Here is a 19,566-nt window from a genome sequence, read left to right as displayed (position 1 = left end):
TTTTCTACTCTCACTTGAGAGGCTTTTAATGCATGCTAACAATTATAAAACAGACAACACCCCTGTCACATATTAAAATAAGAAATCCTACTCAAATTTTATTTTTTTTTTTTCACATTGTATGTATTTGTGTAATACAAAAATAAGTATGCAGTAAAGAAAACAGAGCATGGATAAACAGAGAGTGTTTCCAAAACAAATTCCACTAAAAACATTTTTCTTACAGGAATAGTGTTTGTGACCTTCCACAGATTTAACAAAAGGAAAAGCCACGTTATTTTTCTCCATAGAATCTTGCAAAGTCAATGTATATGAATTTACTGTAGCTTTACAATAAATAGTTGGGTGTTCTTATATATATATAATATTATATATATATATATATATCTATATTATATATCTATATATATATATATATAGATATATATATATAAGTACAAAACATTTATCAAAAATCCAGGATTTTAGTGTGGACAATTATGGGAGGTTGAGATATAAATTGTTAACCCTTTAGGATCTTTTCCCTGAAAAGTAAAAACCTGCAGCCTTCGTTATAAACAGTGTGGGGTTTTAAACAGAAGGAGTTGATTTATATCATTATTTTAAGTCACGTTCAGTGTGCAGTGAGAGCTCTCTGTTGCCTAAAAAGTGCCACTTGTTTTATGTTTGCTAACACAGCACGTTGTGTTGTTTGCTTCTCCAGGATCCTGGAGTCATTTCTGCTGCTGTAGAAGCAAAGATGCAACATTTTCTGGTAAGACAAAGGAAACGCATAAACAAACTAAAGAACATTTTAGCATTCATAATTTTTTAATATCACGGAAAATGAAGAAAGTTGTGGCTCAGTAATGAACAGAAGAAATCGGTTAGAATGGCTTCAAGGCTGGATTCCTTGACCCAAAAACTGATTTTTACCTTTGTTTTTTATTGCAGGTGGAGCTTCAGCTTAAGCAGGAAAAGCTTCTCTCTCAGGTTAGTTTAGTTTCCTGTTTGTATGTAATTTTTTAGTAACATTTAGATAAAAGTCAGAACAATCTTCACTTACAAATATTGACCAAATTAAACTTGAGTATAAGAAGGTGATGGCGGTAAAGATCTGTTTCCCTGGAATTAGCATTGACATAACCAGACTCAAAAATGGAGCAAAGAGACAAATGTTTTCATGGATTAAAAATCTTAAAAACACATCCCAATTATTTAGAAACCATACAGTATCACGATAGAGTATTTTTGTTTATATCAGTGTATCAACAAATGGCTGGAAACAGCAGTATACAGAATTTGAGTCCAATCCCATGTGCTACTGTACTTATATATATAATATATATATTATTTACATTTTTTACTGTCATCTGATGAGCTTGTTGTATTGTTTATAGAAAGTTCTGCTTAAATAAAAAACTTCAGTTGTGTTTAGAGATCTTTAACTTACTACAAATGGGGTTAGATTAGAGTGACATCTAGTGCTGAAGATGTGAAACTGCAGACATGACATTTCTGCTGGATTCTCAAATTTGCTTTACAGGCTTAAGATGTAGCCTGGTTTTTAACTTTAACTGACTTTTTATACTTTGATAATATAAATGAATTGACAAAATGTGTATTTAAAGTCACACAATTCCTCCAGTCTGAGCATAAATCCGCTGAACTCATGTCTTTTTTTTTTTACCTACAGATGAAGGAGACATCAGCTGGACGTGGAATTTTATGAAATCAAAGTTGGAGGCAGCCGACTCAGACATCCGCCGTCACCTGGAGCAGGAGATTTCTGGGCTGGGGAGACAGATTGCAGATCACCAGACAGACAGCGCTCTGCTGACGCTAGCCTCAGCCTCAAAATCCAAACTCTGGAAGCCCAGAATGCTAAGGTAACAACAGGGTTGGTGCAAAACACAGTCTAACTTAAACGAGCAAACACTGAGAAATTAGACCCATTAATTCATCTACTTGTGGCATATGTTTGTTTTATAACTCCCTGTGTTTTTTCAACGATTTCAACTGTGGCCCCCCCCCCGTTGTTGTTTGTAGCTGGCCAGGAGCTATCATCTATCCAGGTGATGCCTGCTCAAGCCCCCTGCCCTGAGTCCAGCACGCCCCCCGTTCACAACCAACTTACACCAGAGCTCCAACAGGCCATGGAGAAGTGGTTCACTGACCGCATCAGGGTAACCAGTCTGTAAATCATCATGAAACTTGATGAACCGTACATGTAAATGTTACTTAAAGTCTTTTGTTTTTCTACCAGGAACAGGACGCCATCAGGCTCGGAGACAAAGGAGACTGCACAGTGTGCAGACGCCCCATTGCGGACAAAATGGCAGACTTTGCTCTTGAGACTCAAGGTCAGAAGACGCGTTTAATATCTTCTGCAAATATCCGTCTTTAAAATTCTACAATTTCTGCACAATTTGGTTTTTTTTGGCATAAAACAACTAGAAAATATCATCACACAATAAATGGCTGCTGATTAGTTTGTGTAAGATATATTCTTTTTATTTACGGATTGAAGGCACATGTGGACCCTTTATTCATTTCATTATATTCATCTTATTTTTCCATATCTCGTGTGTCTGTGTAGGTGCGAGCATTGTCAGCACCCGTTGTTCAGAGACGTATCGCATTCGCTCAGCATGCGTGACTCTGTTTGGTTTTCCCCTCTGGTATCCATCTGAAAGCCCGCGCACCGTGATCCAGGTACAGCGTTCTGTTTGCTCTGTAGGTAAAGATAAGCATTCCCATGGTCTGCTAATTAGTCCTGCTGTCACCTTCCCTCCCAGGGTTACCCGGTTCTGCTTCCAGGGAAATGTTGGGCGTTCCAGGGGGTCCAAGGCACCCTGGTCATCTCTCTGTCACACCCCATCAGGATGACTCACGTGACTGTGGACCACCTCCCACGCTACAACTCCCCCACCGGCCACATCAACTCCGCACCAAAAGACTTTCAAGTCTACGTGAGTGCTTTGATGGCCCAGCAGTGCAGCACTGAACACTTTTTTTGTCTCATTTCCTGCCTGGTGTCTTTCAGCAGCAGCAATTTGGCCACGAGAATCACAAAAAGACACACAAAAAAAACCTCTAAACCAGGGAAATAAAGACAAACAAAAAATAATAAACATTATAATATTACAATATGTAGTCAGAGCATTGACTAATTCATTAGTTCAACTGATTTAACATTTTGCCATGCAATATAAGCATATTTAAGATGAATTCATGCCTCAGTGTCTAGATTGATGAAACCTCCATTTCACTCTGAAACATCAGAGTTGTCTTGGCTCTGACTATTTATCATTTTGATTATGACGGTGTTCTCGTCATTGTTTATTATGATTCACTCTTAATAACTCAAGCAGAGAGAGACCGTCGTGCAGCTTTTCTCAACCTTAAGGTAATGTTTGTTTCTTTCTTTTTCAGGGGTTAAAAAATGACACGGAGGAAGGAACTCTGCTCGGCACGTTCACTTACGATGACAAAGGAGAGTCAAGTCAGACCTTTAAACTGCCCGTAAGTTCAAACTGCTCTAAATAATCAGTAGGGGGGGTCTAACAGTACCGTATTTATCAGACTATAAGGCACACTTTAAATCCTTAAATTTTCTCAAAAACTGATGGTGCGCCTTATATATGATTACTATACTTGTTGTGCTTACTGGCTGATTTTATGTGGTACGATGTGCTCCAAAATCTGTTAAAATGTGTAAGTATGACTTTGGTAAGCAACGAAGCCGCTCTGCTCAATGGGCGTTCGGAGCATTACGGTACACTGTGTCACTACCTGATCGGCCCCCTGAGCTGTCTACAACACTGCCTGATTGTAATGTTGAAACTAGAAGTGCATTCATGTAAGGCAGCCTGCACCCACAGTACGTGCTAGCAACAAAAAAAACAAGTAAGTTAATTCAATATAAAAGTTACGTTTAATTTGGCCTTATGTTAAAAACAGAGCAGTGTAGTCCAACTACTCTGTCCTCCCGACAGAGACTGATACCTCTCCCTCTCTCACACTTGGGAAAAAATATTTAATGCGACTTATAATCTGGTGCGGCTTATATGTGGACAATATGTGGATTGCAGCAAAGCCATGTACAATGCAGATGACTCTCCCTGTGGCTCTACGCTTCCCCAGGAGTGAATGCTGCTTGTCGGGACTTTGATGCAATCAACTGGTTTCCTTATATAGGACATTTTTGACCAATCTGTATAATCTGACCCAATCTGTATAATATGATTGAACTTGACTTTGTAAAGTGCCTTGAGATGATATGTTTCATGATTTGGCGCTATATAAATAAAATTGAATTGAATTGAATTAAATTACTTTCAAGTTATTTAAATATCCAAACAACCTAATCTCCCAGCTGTACCTGAATGCAGCATGCAAAGCTCCTGTCATCAAAGGAGATTGCTCCAATTTGCATTTCACATGATGTACAGCAATGGTCTCCACCCTTTTGCTGTGCCCTGGACTGATCTATTGTCAGACTCTTGTTTTCACAGACTGACCTTTAAGGTGTGGCAGATAAATACAATAAAATCAATGGATGCAACCGCCTAGAATCTTTCTTTTTTTTTTTCTAAATATAATATTAATATAAACATTCACAAATATGAAGTGAATCCTTGTTTCTCTGCAACAAGACGGCCCCACCCAGCGTTAATGGGAAACAATGACAGTCTGCTCTATAAATGTGTTTTGGGTGTCACCACTGTAGAAAACTTGTACACTAAACATTTATCCCTCCTAATCTCCTCTTGTCCTCTTCTTCCTGTCTGCCTGTTCTTTTCTCCCCCCCCCCCCTCCCCCCTCCTCTCACGCAGAACCCCAGCGACGAGGTGTACCGGTTTGTTGAGCTGCGGGTCCTCTCTAACTGGGGTCAAGTCGAATACACGTGTCTTTACCGTTTCCGTGTTCACGGAAGGATGGCCTCCGGATAAGAGTCGCTCTGCTCCGCGCACGCTTAAAGACGCGGACGTTCTCCTTCACGGTCCGACGGATTGAGGAGCAAGTGCTACTGAACGGCTGCTGAGGAATGTCACTCCCATGGCAAAGCCGTGTGTAAAAAAGCCGCTTGTTTTTGTTCTTTTTGCAGGTTTTCTTGTGGTTTCATACAAATGTTACAGACGTTAAAACAAGCTTTTTGTGCAGTGCACATTCGGCTTTGCAGATGAAAGAATTAAATAAGTTTGTCAAAAGAATCTACCTAGTAAAACCTTTTAATAGCATGAGGTTCTGGTAACTTTATGCTTACAATCAATAAGCGTGCCACTAGATCATTTTTAATATTTTGTTATTGATTATTTGTATTTATGGGGACTTTCCTGCTTCATTGTCCTACAGTGCACAATGAATGCTATGTGAGAACTTTTCTCGTCGTACCTTAATAAGTGATATTCTGGCCTTTTTTTGGGGGCAATCTTGATTTTAAAACAAGTGAGCAAATATGAATAAATAAATAGTGTGACCTAGAAAAGATCAAAAAATGAATAGAAATCAGCTTGTGGCTAACAGCTTCCGTCCATGTTGGATGCTAAACAGCTTTTAATATTTCTTGTTTTTATAATAACGAAGGTCTGAAAAAACCCGGCATCCGTACGTTTTGAAACTAATTTTAGATTTTTGCTGGTTGTGGCTGCTGTGATGTACCACATTTTGACTGACCAGTGAGAATCATTGAAGGCAGCAGTGAAGCATTTTTTTAAGCAGTATTGTTTTTTTGTTTTTTTTATTGTAAATTTGATTCACTTTTCTAAAAAGAAAAAAAAATATGCAGCTTTGTATGATATAGTTTGCACTCTTAACAGGAGACTCTGGTGTTCTGATTTTATTTCAGGTACTTGAAATACTTGAAAATCTTTTTTTGCTAACCTCTTTTGAAAGACGCCGTGCTAAACGCATGAAAGATCTCTTTCTGCTTCTCTGTACAGAGGATTTTATATGAAGTTTTCAACTTTAATTTGTTTTTGTTTTTTTGGTAGACAATATTTAATTTATAAATTCTTAATATACCTGCTTTGGAGGATAGGATCGACAACAACCGTATTCTTAAATTATCAACAATTCTCATAAGAGCACCAAGTGTTTCATTTCGACACATTAATTGGCAGAACTGCCGGTAGGTTTTGTTTGTTTACATGTTGTGCAGCATATTTAAACATAATTCAGAAGAAGAATATGTACTACTTTATCCTGAGATGCACTAGATGTGATGGGAAAATAATTTAACTCATCTGTTCAAACGTGGACAAAAATTACAAACTTAGGATCAAGTTTTGTTTTTTCTAGTTTTTGGCTTCTGTTTTTTTTTTTTTACTGAGATCCTAGCAGAGGTTTAAGATTAATGCAAAGTTTATGGTGACATTGACTCAATCATAAACATCCACTTTTTTAAAAATCAATGCATAAATAAAATGAAAGTTTGGAATAATTATTTTGTTAGTGTCTCTGTCGTTGGGTAAAGTGTAACAGTTTTTTTAACAGATTGCCACCTTCATGTGTTTCATCCTCCTGTTAAAGTGGGAATAATTTGAAATAAAGGAGCTCTTTGCCTATACTAATTTTTTTTATTTTTGTTAGTTACGTAGCTTAGTTATCCATAAACCGATGTTACTAAACAGGGTATATCTGACATCTCATGCTTATGTCGTAAATGTTGTTTTTTAACAGCGTGTTGGGGTGTTTTGCAGGCTTTTCAGTTGGTTAATTTCATCTTCTGACTGTTCAATTTATCTAACTCTTCCTAAGCTTTTGCAAAAATAAAACTTTGTGAAACATGAAAAAATGCATTGTTTGTTTTTTCTCCTCATTTAAGTGAAAGCAGAAAAATTATTCATCTGTCTTAATTTTGAAATTGCTTTGATAAACTGTATAATTTTATACATAAGATGTTTAATAAAGGATTATAACATGTTTTTCTTGTTTCCTACTGATGTTAGAATAAATGGTATCACTTAAAAAAAAAAGTATCCCCTTATAGATAGCTAATTGTTTATAGATATGTTATTGATTAATCTGTAAACACTTTACAAGTGTAGTTTTTGGCTCTCAATTTACAGATTAATAATGTAAACTATTAGCCATCTATAAGGGTATCCTTATTGTAAAGTGGTACCAAATAAATAAATTAAATTAAATGTAGGCCTAAAAGGGAAAAACCTCCTCAGAAAAAGGCTACATTTTGACTTTACAGCTCATTTTATGCAATTTTGCCTCTGAATGAGAGATAGCTACTGTAAACACATGGTTGCTGGTTTTAATGTTTCTTTAAAATACAAAGAAAAACCTATGTTCACATGAGATTTTGTATAATTAATGAAATAAAATGATTTGCATTGAAGCAATTGCATATAAAATCTTTCTGTTCTCTGGAACAACTTTAATTTTTGGTCAGGCGTAGGGGCAACTGTCATAGTGACTCATGTTTAATCCCGATCTCCATATGAGGAAAAAGTCTAAAACCATTTTAAAACAGGTGAGATACCCTTAACACTCTATCAACGTTTACTTTGATGGCACCAATTTTGAAGATGGTGGACTTTCTTACCTAAGGTGAAGCGCTGCAGCAACACCTTGCATTAGATTTCTCATATTCCTGCCTTACATCAGCTGTTTACAGTTTCAAGTTGCATCAGTGAAATGAAGCTTCAGTTGCAGAGTTGCTGTAGATCAAATTCCCATGGGAAAATCATTGTGCTGCGAGAGAAAAATTAAACAGCCTTCAGTGCATGGCTTAAGGGAACGCTGGCAGCTAAGTTGCTGGAAGTGGGAATAGAGACTGTATCATAAATAATATTTTTTTTAAATGAAAAAAAAAAGATTTGGATAAGAGCTTTTACAACTTTTCGTGTTGATACACGTTAATTTTTACCTTTCAGCTCAGCGATCCATCGCCATCGCAGCCTACAGCACGCCCCTCATGCATCTCTGTACCGTCCAATTGCTCAAGACATCTGAGTTACTTAAGTTCACGTTAAGAGCCAATTACAACTGAGCTTAATGTTATGAACATGAATCACATGATCTAAAAACTACCTCGTTCCCAAAACTGTACATTGGTCCTTGTAGAGCAAGTTCTTTGTCCCAGTGATCATCAGGATAGCAGGACTGTAAGCCAAGAAGACCGGTGCTGTGTTGAGGTAAGATGCTTGATGTGGTCTTTCTATATGAAGTATTAGCTTTAACGTGATAGATATGAGCAATATTAACTTTTACTCCACCTCTTTTTTTTTTCTAGCGTTCCCTTTATTTCCTTCCAGCGTTAAAGCGTCTTTCCTACAATGTTAAACACCAGCTTTTATGACAACTCTACCAGCACCGGGGGCCGTGTTCGCCCGCTGTGGTATCATTACCCAGAATGTGTCGTGGCCCCTCAGCCCTTTGTCTTCTACTTTGTGGTGAAGGTGTTCAACCTGGTCGTTGGGACTCCAGGAAACATCTACGTCATCTGGCAGATCATTTCAAAGAAGAAGAACACCTCCACTTCGGACATCTTCATCTTAAACCTGGCCGTGCTGGACGCCTACTTCTGCTTGATGACTCCCGATAGAGTTGGTCAACAGGATAGAGTATGGCGACGAAAGGGTCTGGATCTTCCAGAGGTTTGCATACGGGGTGAAGGACCTAGCACCACTCTTTCTCGTAAGTTAAGAAGGTATTTATTTGTTTTAAACCAAAAAGAGGTCAAATAGGCCCACTTTACAAAAGTATATTAACTGAGAATAAAAGCAGTTGCGGTTTGACTGAAATACAGGATTCTTTCATTTTGTTTAATTTTTTTTCTGATAACGTTTATGACGAATAATTATAAATGTAAAAGTGAGGATATTTTAAATCAGATTTTGCATAATAGATTGTTTAGCAAACACCATTTTAGAAGTAACGCTTACAGCGACTTATAATATTACAATATTCGTATCCCAATAACTTTTAATTTTGTCAGATCACAACCACACATTTCTGCGTGTTTTACTGGCGTTTTCCTGCGATTCACTAACACAAAGCAGTTCATAAGTAGTACACTGCAAAAACGGCACTAAAAAAAAGTAAAATATTATTAAAGTTAGTGTACTTATCCTTGATTTGAGCAGGTAAAAAAGATTATCTGCCAGTGGAATGAGTATTTTGACCCCTAAAATAAGATAATTAGACATCATGCACTTGAAATAAGATGATGGAGATGAATTGTTCCTATTTTAAGTGCAAAAATCTTATTCCATTGGCAAATCATCTTATTTTCCTGCTCAAATCAAGGACAAATACACAAATTTTAAGAGAATCTTATTTATTTCTAGTTCCGTTTTTGCAGTGTAGGGAAAAGCTAAATGGTGTCAAAAATTTATCTTTAATAAACAATCTGATTACGGTGCGCATTTGTGTTGACTCCCATTCACACAGATATCCCTGAAAAATGCATTGAAACCATTTGACTCAAGAACTTTCCTTATAATTTGTTCTCGTATTTCTTTTAAACATCTGGTGGTGGTCCACAACCCAGTCTGAATATTTCACATTTAAACGTTTTGCTTACTTTCTCTAAGCCATGTTGGCCTTCTCGTTTAAGTGCCTCTAAAGGCATTGTGACAAATGTGTGAACACTTGACACTTTTTTGTTTTCCTTCCCGTCTGCATCCTCTTCTGAAGGAATGGACGTTATCTTGCTTTTTAGACCACATCAGTGGATGGTCATCATCTTACGAAGTGTTTAAGGTCTCGGTTTCCGTGTTGAGGTAAATCGTACAGGGTCTTTCGTGGCACGGTCTACACCTGATGATGTCCACTCATGTTATTCATCTCCAGCTCAGGCGTTTTCATCTTTGCAGCTTCGGTTTTTGTCGACGTGAAGTTAAAACCAGCAGCAGGACAACGAGATAGAGAGTTCCTGTTCTCCCACTACTAATCTGACCAGAAAGCGTTTGTGATGAAGTCTCCGAAGTCTTTGTTCTCCTGCAGGCTAAATCTGATCGTCCTCCAGGATTCTGATTCATGTTCCCCTCTACCATCACAAGCTTGGTTGCTTTGTTTGTTTTTGTTAAGTGCATCTTGCCCGCCATTTTGATTAGCTACGCTGCCCTGGAGGTGGACATTGGCTGGGCCGCTGATGACCTGAATGCTGGCTTGGAGTTTGTCGGCTTGGCTGTGTGTGTCTATCCTAGATATATAATATAAATCTCTAAATGGCTTAGCACCTAAATACATCACAGACTTGTTATCAGCGTATAAACCCTCCAGACCACTCAGGTCTTCTGGCTCCAGCCTTCTCTGCATACCTAGAACCAGAACTAAACAAGGAGAAGCAGCATTTAGTTCCTATGCTCCACTTATCTGGAACAAACTTCCAGAAAACTGTAAAAGTGCAGAAAGCCTGAGTTCCTTTAAATCGAGATTAAAAACACATCTGTTTAAAATTGCCTTTGAATGTTCAAGTTAAAATGTTTTACTGTTTTCAAATTTTCTTTTTTGTTTCTACACTATCCCTGCTTGCTTTTATTCTGTTTTATTTTCCTATATTTTAATCATGTAAAGCACTTTGCATTGTCTCTGTACTGAATTGTGCTATATAAATAAATTTGCCTTGCCTTGCCTTGCCTAGATGAAGCCACTTCAGGAGCCACTATTGCGCTGTTTTTTGGGTCTCTGCTCTGTCTTCTCAAACCCCCAGTCGGTCGTGACAGATGGACGTTCACACTGAGCCTGGTTCTGCTGGAGATTCCTTCCTGTTAAAGGGGAGTTTTCCTCTTCACTGTCGCTACATGCATGCTCGGTATGAGGGATTGCTGCAAAGTCAACGACACAACACAGCCGACTGTCCATTGTGGCTATGCGCTGTTTCAAGAGGAGCTGATTCTGCTCAGTGACTTTACGCAATCTGCTGGGTTTCCTTAAAAAAAACTTTTGACCAATCTGTGTGATTTGACCGAATGGACTTTGTAAAGTCCCTTGACATCTGTTGTGAATTGGCGCTATAAAAATAAACTGATTTGACCTTGGAAGAACCTGGCCAGCAGTTGTAATAACCTGCAGTCTCACTTTTAAACACCACAGTTGGAACAAAAGGCTGTCGGTGAATACAATGCAGATGAAGCGTAGCAGCTTTCTCCATTCTAACATTACAAAGCTCTGCAGCTCTACACCTCTATCTACTGGTAACTACCTTTATTAGTTTACAATCTCAGAGACTGTAAACATATCAACTTGGGTGAATGGATACCACACTTCTCAAACTTATTTTTAAAACTATTTAAAAATCATCCGTTTTCCTTCACAATCTTTATTCTACATAAAGATTGAAGAATAAAGATTAAGAAATAAGAATTAGAACCACAAACTTCACCATCTTTATTTTACATAACGATGTTGAAGTTTGTGGTTCTAATGTGAAAAACTCCTATTTTCTTAATAATTGGGGCTGACGGTTTTTGTAAAAATTTGGCATAGGCACTCGAAATTATAGCACAAGTTAGTTATTTTTACACTCCTAAAAATCGAAACTACATAAGAAATATTAAGAATTGTTTTTCATTACCTCATAACCACCTTTTGGCGCTGTCAGCTCTTTACAATAAATGGTGGATGTCAGATGGTTTGATTTACATAAACGGCTAACACCATGACCTCTTCTTTGTTCTTGTGTGCACCCCCAGGTGTGTATCTGTGTGGATCGCTACATGGCTGTAGTACACCCAGTGCTTTTCTCAAGTTACCAAGAGACCGCCACCCGCATTTGCATCTGTGCCGTGGTATGGATGTTTATAATCCCCTACAGCGTCATTAAGGGGGTCTGGGGAATTATGAGCGTCAGCGGCATCTTCGGTGGGGTCATCCTCTTTGCATTCGCGGTCATGGTCTTCTGCAACATCTCTGTCATCTGGGTCCTCCGCCACTCGGTGGCAGGAAGAGAAAAGATGCACCCGGTGAAGAAGAGAGCTTTTAAGATGGTGCTGAAGAACCTGGGCATCATTGTCTTCAACTACCTGCCACCCGTGGCCTTCATGCCCTTCGTGTCCTATTACACTTATTTTGAGTACCGCTGTCAGATCAGCATCAGCGTGTTCTCCATCATGGATCTGAGCTGCAGCATTGAGCCCCTGCTCTACTTCAGAAAGCTGGATGCAATGATTGGTATGTGCTGCAAGAAGAAGGCCTCAGAAAGCCCAGTAGATGTCAAGGTTTAATCAGGCTGTGTGTACATTTATTTCCCACTATTAATACAAAGCCCTTCACATTTATTGGCACCCCAATGGTAGAGATGCAAACAAGTGTCTTAAAATAAACAGTTATGGAGACTAACTGTTTATCATAAGAGAAATGGGGTTCTGTGTCGCATTGCAGTTGTACCTGTGGAAAACGGGAAGGCTACTAAAAGGTTCCTATACACTTTGGCTGACCCAATCAACATGGCATAACTTCACAAAGGAAAAAATATATTGGAAAAAAAATTTTAAACTTTTTTTAAGGTTCAATTGATCTCCCCACTGAAAAATGTACTCACATTTTTCTCTAAATATTTAAGTTTTATATTACGCCGCTGCAATGAAAGATCAGTTCACTTTACCCCATTAACACATCTTTGCCAGTGACTGGCTCATTTTCATCACAGACAAAAATATTTCTACTTAAAATATCCAACAACATAATTCTTCCTTAACTAGCAAGCCTAACTACCATTTAGTTTTTTTATCCCTGCAAATAGAAGTTTATTGCTATGCAACAGCTTCCATGTTAAATAGGTCAGGTCTAAACTGGTTTACCAGGCAGGTTTTGCAGCAGTACAAATAATTTTGGATCTATAAAAGGTGATGTAGTAGTTAATTTTCTAATATTTTTGCACATTTAAAGAAACAGACATGCTATGTGAATCAACCACCTAATAAGCCATTTAAATTTTTGTTTTAAAGAAATGAAAAAGGTCAGATACCCCGACAAGAAAAACTATTCCAATGCTTTGGTTAATAATCAGGACAGAGAAGAGCCAAGCACACTTGATCTCCACAGCATTTATTGCCATTTGGTCTGATGAAGATCCATGGACTGAAAACCTCTGAAGTGCCTTGAGATGATGAGATGATGTATGTGTGACTTGGTGCCATACAAGTAAAATCAACTACAAACTGTTGTCCATAAATGCTGTGAAGATCAAAAGTCTGTGGGTTCCTTTCATCCATCTTCATCTGTTAACGAGTGGGTAACTAACTTTATACATTCAACTGATTAATAAAATATAGTGGGACATTTCTGTAATGGACATATAAAGCATATTTAGAACTGAATTAACCTCCAAATCAAGTAAAGAATGTTTTGATTAGTGTATTTGTCTTATTTTGTCTTTATAAGCTAAAAAAAATGCATGGATTGATCATTTACTTTTCTGAATTTATGCTTTGGCAAAAAAAAATTGTACAACATGAAATAAAAACTTTAAATATTGAAGGTCTTCTATTAAACCTACTGCAAGCAAGAAAAAAATAAAACAACTAACAACCAGTGCAAGTTGGCTTTTACATTTACTTTCTCTTTTAAATCTGTTAATAGTTGATCTTTACTGCTTGTTACGAACACAAGCAATAAAGATCAACAGTTTTAATTTAATGACAGCCTAAAGCAGAGTGTGATTTAGAAAACACTTAATGGACACTTAGGGTTGATTTAATTTAGCTTCATAAGAAGAACTTCCCAGTGGGACCAATTAGGAGTGATTTAATGAGTGACCGGTTTAGGCAAGAGGATTAACTAAATACATAAACAAACGTAATACATATCTCATCCAATGATAGGTAGCATTGTAAACAACTATCCTTTAGTTTAGTCACTTTAAGAATTCGTTATTTTTTTTAGTTTCTCTAAAAAGGTGTTTTTTGTTGGGGTTGGGGGGTATTGTTTTTGCAACACTATATATAATATACAGACTTTATAGAACAATTGTTAAAAAAAATTACTTGAAATGAACAAACATTTTAGTCTTTTATTGTAAAGATCACATTCTTTAATGAATGCATAAATTAACCAACATGTTACAATCCTTAAGATTTTAAACAGATTACTTGTTTGATTTTAATATCATTAATATCCTTAATATCTTGTTGTGATTTGTCAAAGCTGTGCAGGCTGATTAATTACCAAGTGAACAAAGATTCAGTTTGAACGAAACTCCACGTAGCAACGTCAAGCTCCGGTAATTTTAACGAGCATCTCCTTCAAACTGTCTGAGTTGGCCTCAGGTCCGTCCTCTGAAGTGACAAAACCAGGGTAAGTGGGGTGGAACTGGGGGGTCAGAGCTTTGACGGCATAATTTTCTGCCCTCGACAATAAAGGTGGAAGCAGCGGGATCAACTTGGTGTGAGCGTAGTCGATTTCAAAGCCTTCAAAAATAAGCCCCACCCCCCAGGCGCCGAGTCCCTCCTCCAGGAGCAGCGACACCTTCCTGGTAGCCAACACTAGAGCTTCATAATCTCCCTTCTGTAGTCTGAATATGTCAGAGGTCAAAGGTCGCCGAGGAACCAGCACGGTGAAGCCGGGGGAGTTGGGGAACGGCGTGAGAAAGGCCACGTGACGCTCATCCTCCCACACGCGCCACTGCTGCTCCTCCCCACGAACGATGCGCGAGAAGAGGCCGGCGTGAGCCGGATCGTCCCCGAGGAACGTGTGATCAGGCGGGGCGCTGGGGAGCGGCAGCTTCGCCCTGATTTTGTCCCGAACAGCCGTCAGGCTGGCATCGCTCCATCGAGGCGCCGTCTTGGAGGTGCAGTAGCCCGGGTCATGAGCGTTGTGCTCCTCTTCTCCGGCCAGGTGGGGGCGCCACTCTGCATCCAGACCATGAAGTGGCAGGACACGGATCTAATGGGGCCAAAGGGAATTCAACTGGATCAATCAAGCCATCGCAGCCAATAACACGTAGCTCCTGTTAATTAAGAGGTAATAACAAGCAATCAAACAGATTACAAATGTAAACGTGTCCGAAAGCAGAAATAAGCAGAAGCTAATCTGGCCTTTTTCTTTACTTCTGAGTATCTAATCCAACACCCACATGACAAACCTCCCTGAAATGAGGACAACAAACCGCAGGCATAAAATGAGAAAAAGAGTAAACAAATATTCTGTGATAGCAACCAGAGAAGCCAACGCTTCTTCTTCTTTGTACTTCTTAAGAATCATACTTCTATACTACTTCTTAAACTGGATCATCCTTGGACAGCGCCTGAGCTCCACCCTTAAGCTGCTCCACAGCCTCACCCCACACACAGAAACGATTTTTGTCATGAGGACAATCCTGCTAAAAACCGTAACATGCATTGTCAATATCCTTCTGTTTATATACATTTCTCCAATTTTGCACAAGTAAATCATTCTCAAAATGTGTTCATGGTTACTGTAATAGTGATGAATGCTATAGGATAAATCTGGTAAAAATTTTTGATATCTGGGCTTGAGGTTTGCACAGCTGAAGTGACGCTTGCAAGCTTGTTAAACAAAAAAAAAAAAATCAGTTCAAACTTTACACATACTGAAATCTGATCCATTTAGTTGTTGTTAAGAAGGCATCGACCAGCAGGAGACACATGCAGTATGATGAGTTGGAGTAAAAAAATAACAATTTTAACATATTGCCACATGAACATGAAGCAAAAACGTATAACATGATCTACCTTCTTTTATATAAAGCAAAAAAAAATCCCAAATGCTTCTAAAATGATATACAATAAGATATTTATTAGTACAGTTACAATAACCTAGTTCTACTATTTACTTATCAATTATTATTAAGATAGACTAAATAAACGTTTTTAAGTGATGGGTGGCGCTTCAGTTTCTGTACCATAACTTTCTGTTTATTTTGCAACAGGTATGCTGGAATTTCCCCACAGATGGGGCTCTTCTAGTTTGAAAGGATAGATTTTAATCAGCGTTACCTTAGTAGGAGTGAGGGCTGGCCTTCCTTTAGCGTGTTTTCTATGATTCGAAACATTTATGATTTTTATTTTTCTGTCTTGCAAAGAAGGTAAAAGTGTAGCAGCATCCTTTCAGCCGGCTGAAAAGTGGACAATAAAAGATGGGAGAGGCTGGAAAAGTGACACACTCACAGCTCTATAGCCAGAAAAAAAAAAAAAGCAGATCTTTTTTCCACCTTCTGTGGCCTCTTATTTGAAGGGCTTTAAATCTGTGGGGGTTTTTCTGCTTGTTTTACTCCAGAGTAATTCTCACCTGAGGAGGTCGGTCTCTGTGGGGTCTGCTAACCAGAGCACACCTCCGAACCCCCAGCTTGTCACACAGCAGCTCAGCTACGGTCCTCGCCCCCAGCAGCCAGGTTAAATACTCCGACTCGCTGAGGTGGAAGATGCTCCCTCCTGGACCGCCTGGGGCGCTGCTCTCCAGGATGACGGAGCCCGGGGTCCAGGGCTGGGGGTTCAGGTAGGCCACCAGCCCCTCTGACTGCCAGACAACATGACGGGATAGAGCGGACGACATGCTGCAGAGACGAGAGACAGTGCTGTGAAAAGCAAGTAAGCTTTTGGTAGATTTATCCCATTAAAAAGGTAGGACTGGAGAATCTTAAGTTATCATGACGTAATGCCATTTAAATGCATTACAAATGAGAATATTAGAGGTGAAATGCAGGATTTAAACTAGCGATTTCCGACATCTTCTGACGATAGGAGAGACAAACATTTACATTTTCATGTAATTCACAGTGAAACAATTGGTTGGTGGTTTTAGAAAATACTGCAGCTAAAATCATATCTTACCAAGAAGCAAGCAGAGATCAGACACTAAATAATGTCCTCAGTCATATTGAATTTCAAAACCTCTTGTGACTCAGCTTACGGTCATCACACTTTAAGACCACGTGCCTGAAAACTTCCAAAATTACTTCACCATGTGACCCGGGAGGGGAGGGGGGTGAACAACTGTCCCAAAGTCTATGTTTGCTTGCAAATGTCTTTCCCTAAAACAACTCTGTGTAGTTCACAAACAAGTAATTAAAACTTATCAGGGGATTGCCAAATAAAGAGCTTCATCTTTGCACAGAGGTCTATAAATAGCAACTGTCAGTCTCCTTATGGCTGCTAACATGGCGAAATGGATTATTAGAGAATAAAAAAAACTTGTGTCACACAGCTGAAAACCAAGCAGAGGGGAAGTATGGTATTATTTAAGTTAGTTTAGTGTCTGAAGCATCAGCCGTTGGATTACTTAAAGGCTCATAACTGCCAAAAAAGAACTGTCTACAGAGACCTGTCTTTCTGTTGTTGTTTGCTATAAAACAAGGCTTTTCTGTGTGAAAAACTGGAAAGATATTTTAAAACTCCATAAATGATGTTGAGCGACAGCTGTCCAAGACGCATCAGAATAGGAGGTTTTTTAAGACAAAGACGCCTCAAAGGTCCTCAACTGACAGTGTCCCTAAATAGTACTTCTCATGCACCCCAGGCTCCGCAGTCCGACGGCGACGTCACGATGCTGGACTACATCGTAGAATTTCTTAGAAAAAGCCACATGTCAGACCAAGTCAACTAAAAGAAAATACTAAAATCAACAAAACGACAAAGTATTTTTAGGACACTGGTAGATTTTCGAAGTTGATGACATCTAAGTCCCAAGATCAAACTGAATGTTTGTGACAATTTTATAAAGGAGACGATCAAGAACTGTGCTTAATACCACCTGGTAGAGGTAGAGGTATGGAACATGGTAGAGGCAGTGTGGTGATCTGGGGGCTCTTTGGAAGTCAGTAAGGACTTGCTACAAAATGTTTTGTAATGAAAGCAGCTTTTGTACCGACCCTCTTTTCAATACATCTAAACTGGTCAAATCTATGTATATAGCTACGTTTCAGACATTACAGATCATGTATAAACCAAGAAATAATCATTAACCAGAAAACATTTGAAGAACGTTCCATTCCCAACAAGAATCCTATCCATGACGGTGAAAGTTTGAAATTGAAGCTAGAAGCGTTCGTACCACCAGTCTGTGGTGTGATATTAAAGAATATATATATATATATATATATATATATATATATATATATATATATATATATTTAATATTACCAAATAAACTTGTATATATACATTTAATATATTCAAATGACAGACTCAGTATCTAAATGATTTCTGAAATTCTGGTTCTAATTTATATAGTTAACAAAAAGACAGGTTGATGTAGAAGTGGAGATAAGTTTACACTTCTACCCAATCCTTTGACCTGGAAAACAAGTTTTTCTTTCAGTTTGTGTTACAGTTACTAGCATGCCTCCTCGATAAATAAATTAATCAAATCAAAGTTTGAAGAACACGTTCATGATTTGATATAAAGATAAAAACATATTAATTTCTACAGCTAATGCGTGTAACTATGGTTTCAGAATAAACTAAGTACTTATTAATCAGCTACGGGCTGCTGCATGGAGTCAGAAGTTAAAGTTTACACTTACCTGCGAAAAATGAGCCTAACGAGCATAAACTTGCAGGAAAGAAAAACTATCCGATAACCAACCTGTCCTCTATTTCTTTAGTCCGCCGGAAGTGAGATATTGCACGAAAAAATAAAAAGGCAGAAAGGACAGAGGCTCCCACTCCCAGCCTCATCGATCGCATCGGAACAAAAACTGGATGTTCACTAAAGGTACAGGCGGCATCGATCTGTTGAATCATATGACACACTGCTCATCTACAGGCGCTCCGCAGGAAGCGGAAGTAATAATCCGGAACAAAACAAAACACACGGAGTGGTAAAGTATTGCACACGTGCATTAGATGCCTCATTAGTTACAACGGCTTTACGAGACGGATTTTAAGCAATATATTATGGTCAACTCAAATAAAGAAATAAAGTGTGATATATTTACAAGGTTTAAAAAGTTTGAACGACAGCGCACACACGCTGTTTCCTTGTTGCTATAGCGCCCCCTGCGGCTTGGAGGTCAAGATGGTGGTGACTGATGACTGAAATAGTCTGCAGCTTTATCAACATCTTCAAGACAATATAAGTATGTTTCGATACACATGAAATGACAACAAATTACTTGTTACGTACTTGAATGTAGAACAGCAATCTCAAATATCTATAGCATTTATTAAGAAGGTTTTGCTCATACCGTGTTTGACTTACGGTAATATAACCTATTTGGATGGTCGTAAGTTCTAATCGAAGCAACAAAAACAAGTATTCTAAAGTAGTGAACGACATTTTTTATTTTCTTTCACAGTCTAAAACAAACAGTAATGCTGATTAGATTAACTGTTGATATTAAAAGTTGAAGTCTTGATAAAATGGGGAGAAGCTTCAACATAAAAAATACTGTTCTTTGATAATGCCACAGGTATAATAAAAAAAAGCCAAATAAATCCAAGTGGACAATATATATTTCTATTTTTAAGAGAGTTAAATAGATATCTGAGCTCTGAAACTCGATTGAAAATCTAGTCTTTTAGGAAACAGGCCAAATAAGTGTATCTTTACTTTTAGCCTTGTATTGTCAGGTCCGGTCAGGAGAAGTTTTTTAATTATTTAAAAGGAAATCTAGGAAGGAACAGACAGACTAAAACAAAACAAAACAAAAAAAAAAAAACACAA

General features: G+C 38.2%; 2 protein-coding genes and 1 pseudogene across 2 annotated transcripts in view; 1 reads left to right on the top strand and 2 right to left on the bottom strand.

Annotated features, from left to right (window-relative positions):
* Nucleotides 1-18,685, bottom strand: part of LOC105915403 — a 24,106-nt gene extending 5,421 nt beyond the window's left edge. The window contains exon 1 of the mRNA XM_012849492.3: nt 18,487-18,685. Within this exon, the coding sequence (XP_012704946.3) occupies nt 18,487-18,644 (158 nt within the window). The 5' untranslated portion in view covers nt 18,645-18,685. The remainder of the gene's footprint in view (nt 1-18,486) is intronic.
* LOC118563198 lies at nt 8,070-12,167 on the top strand (annotated as a pseudogene).
* Nucleotides 14,017-18,551, bottom strand: LOC118556063. The gene is made up of 3 exons (XM_012849494.3): nt 18,425-18,551; nt 16,192-16,456; nt 14,017-14,826 (listed from the first exon to the last, which is right to left on the bottom strand). The coding sequence occupies exons 1-3, from the start codon at nt 18,448-18,450 to the stop codon at nt 14,155-14,157; spliced, it is 963 nt and encodes a 320-aa protein (XP_012704948.2). The 5' UTR covers nt 18,451-18,551; the 3' UTR covers nt 14,017-14,154.
* Nucleotides 18,686-19,566: the final 881 nt, after the last annotated feature.

The sequence above is a fragment of the Fundulus heteroclitus genome, chromosome 5, assembly GCF_011125445.2.
Source record: "Fundulus heteroclitus isolate FHET01 chromosome 5, MU-UCD_Fhet_4.1, whole genome shotgun sequence".
Taxonomy (NCBI): domain Eukaryota; kingdom Metazoa; phylum Chordata; class Actinopteri; order Cyprinodontiformes; family Fundulidae; genus Fundulus; species Fundulus heteroclitus.
Note: the sequence above shows the minus strand (reverse complement) of the source record. Positions and strands in the feature narration are given on the sequence as shown.

What these genes read in the sequence shown, in the direction of transcription:
- LOC118556063 (XM_012849494.3), bottom strand. Translation starts at nt 18,450, where the DNA reads ATGCTCGTTAGGCTCATTTTTCGCAG. An exon ending in GTTAGGCTCATTTTTCGCAG is followed by an intron (nt 16,457 to 18,424) that starts GTAAGTGTAAAC and finishes TCGTCTCTGCAG; the next exon opens with CATGTCGTCCGCTCTATCCC. An exon ending in ACAGAGACCGACCTCCTCAG is followed by an intron (nt 14,827 to 16,191) that starts GTGAGAATTACT and finishes TGGCCCCATTAG; the next exon opens with ATCCGTGTCCTGCCACTTCA.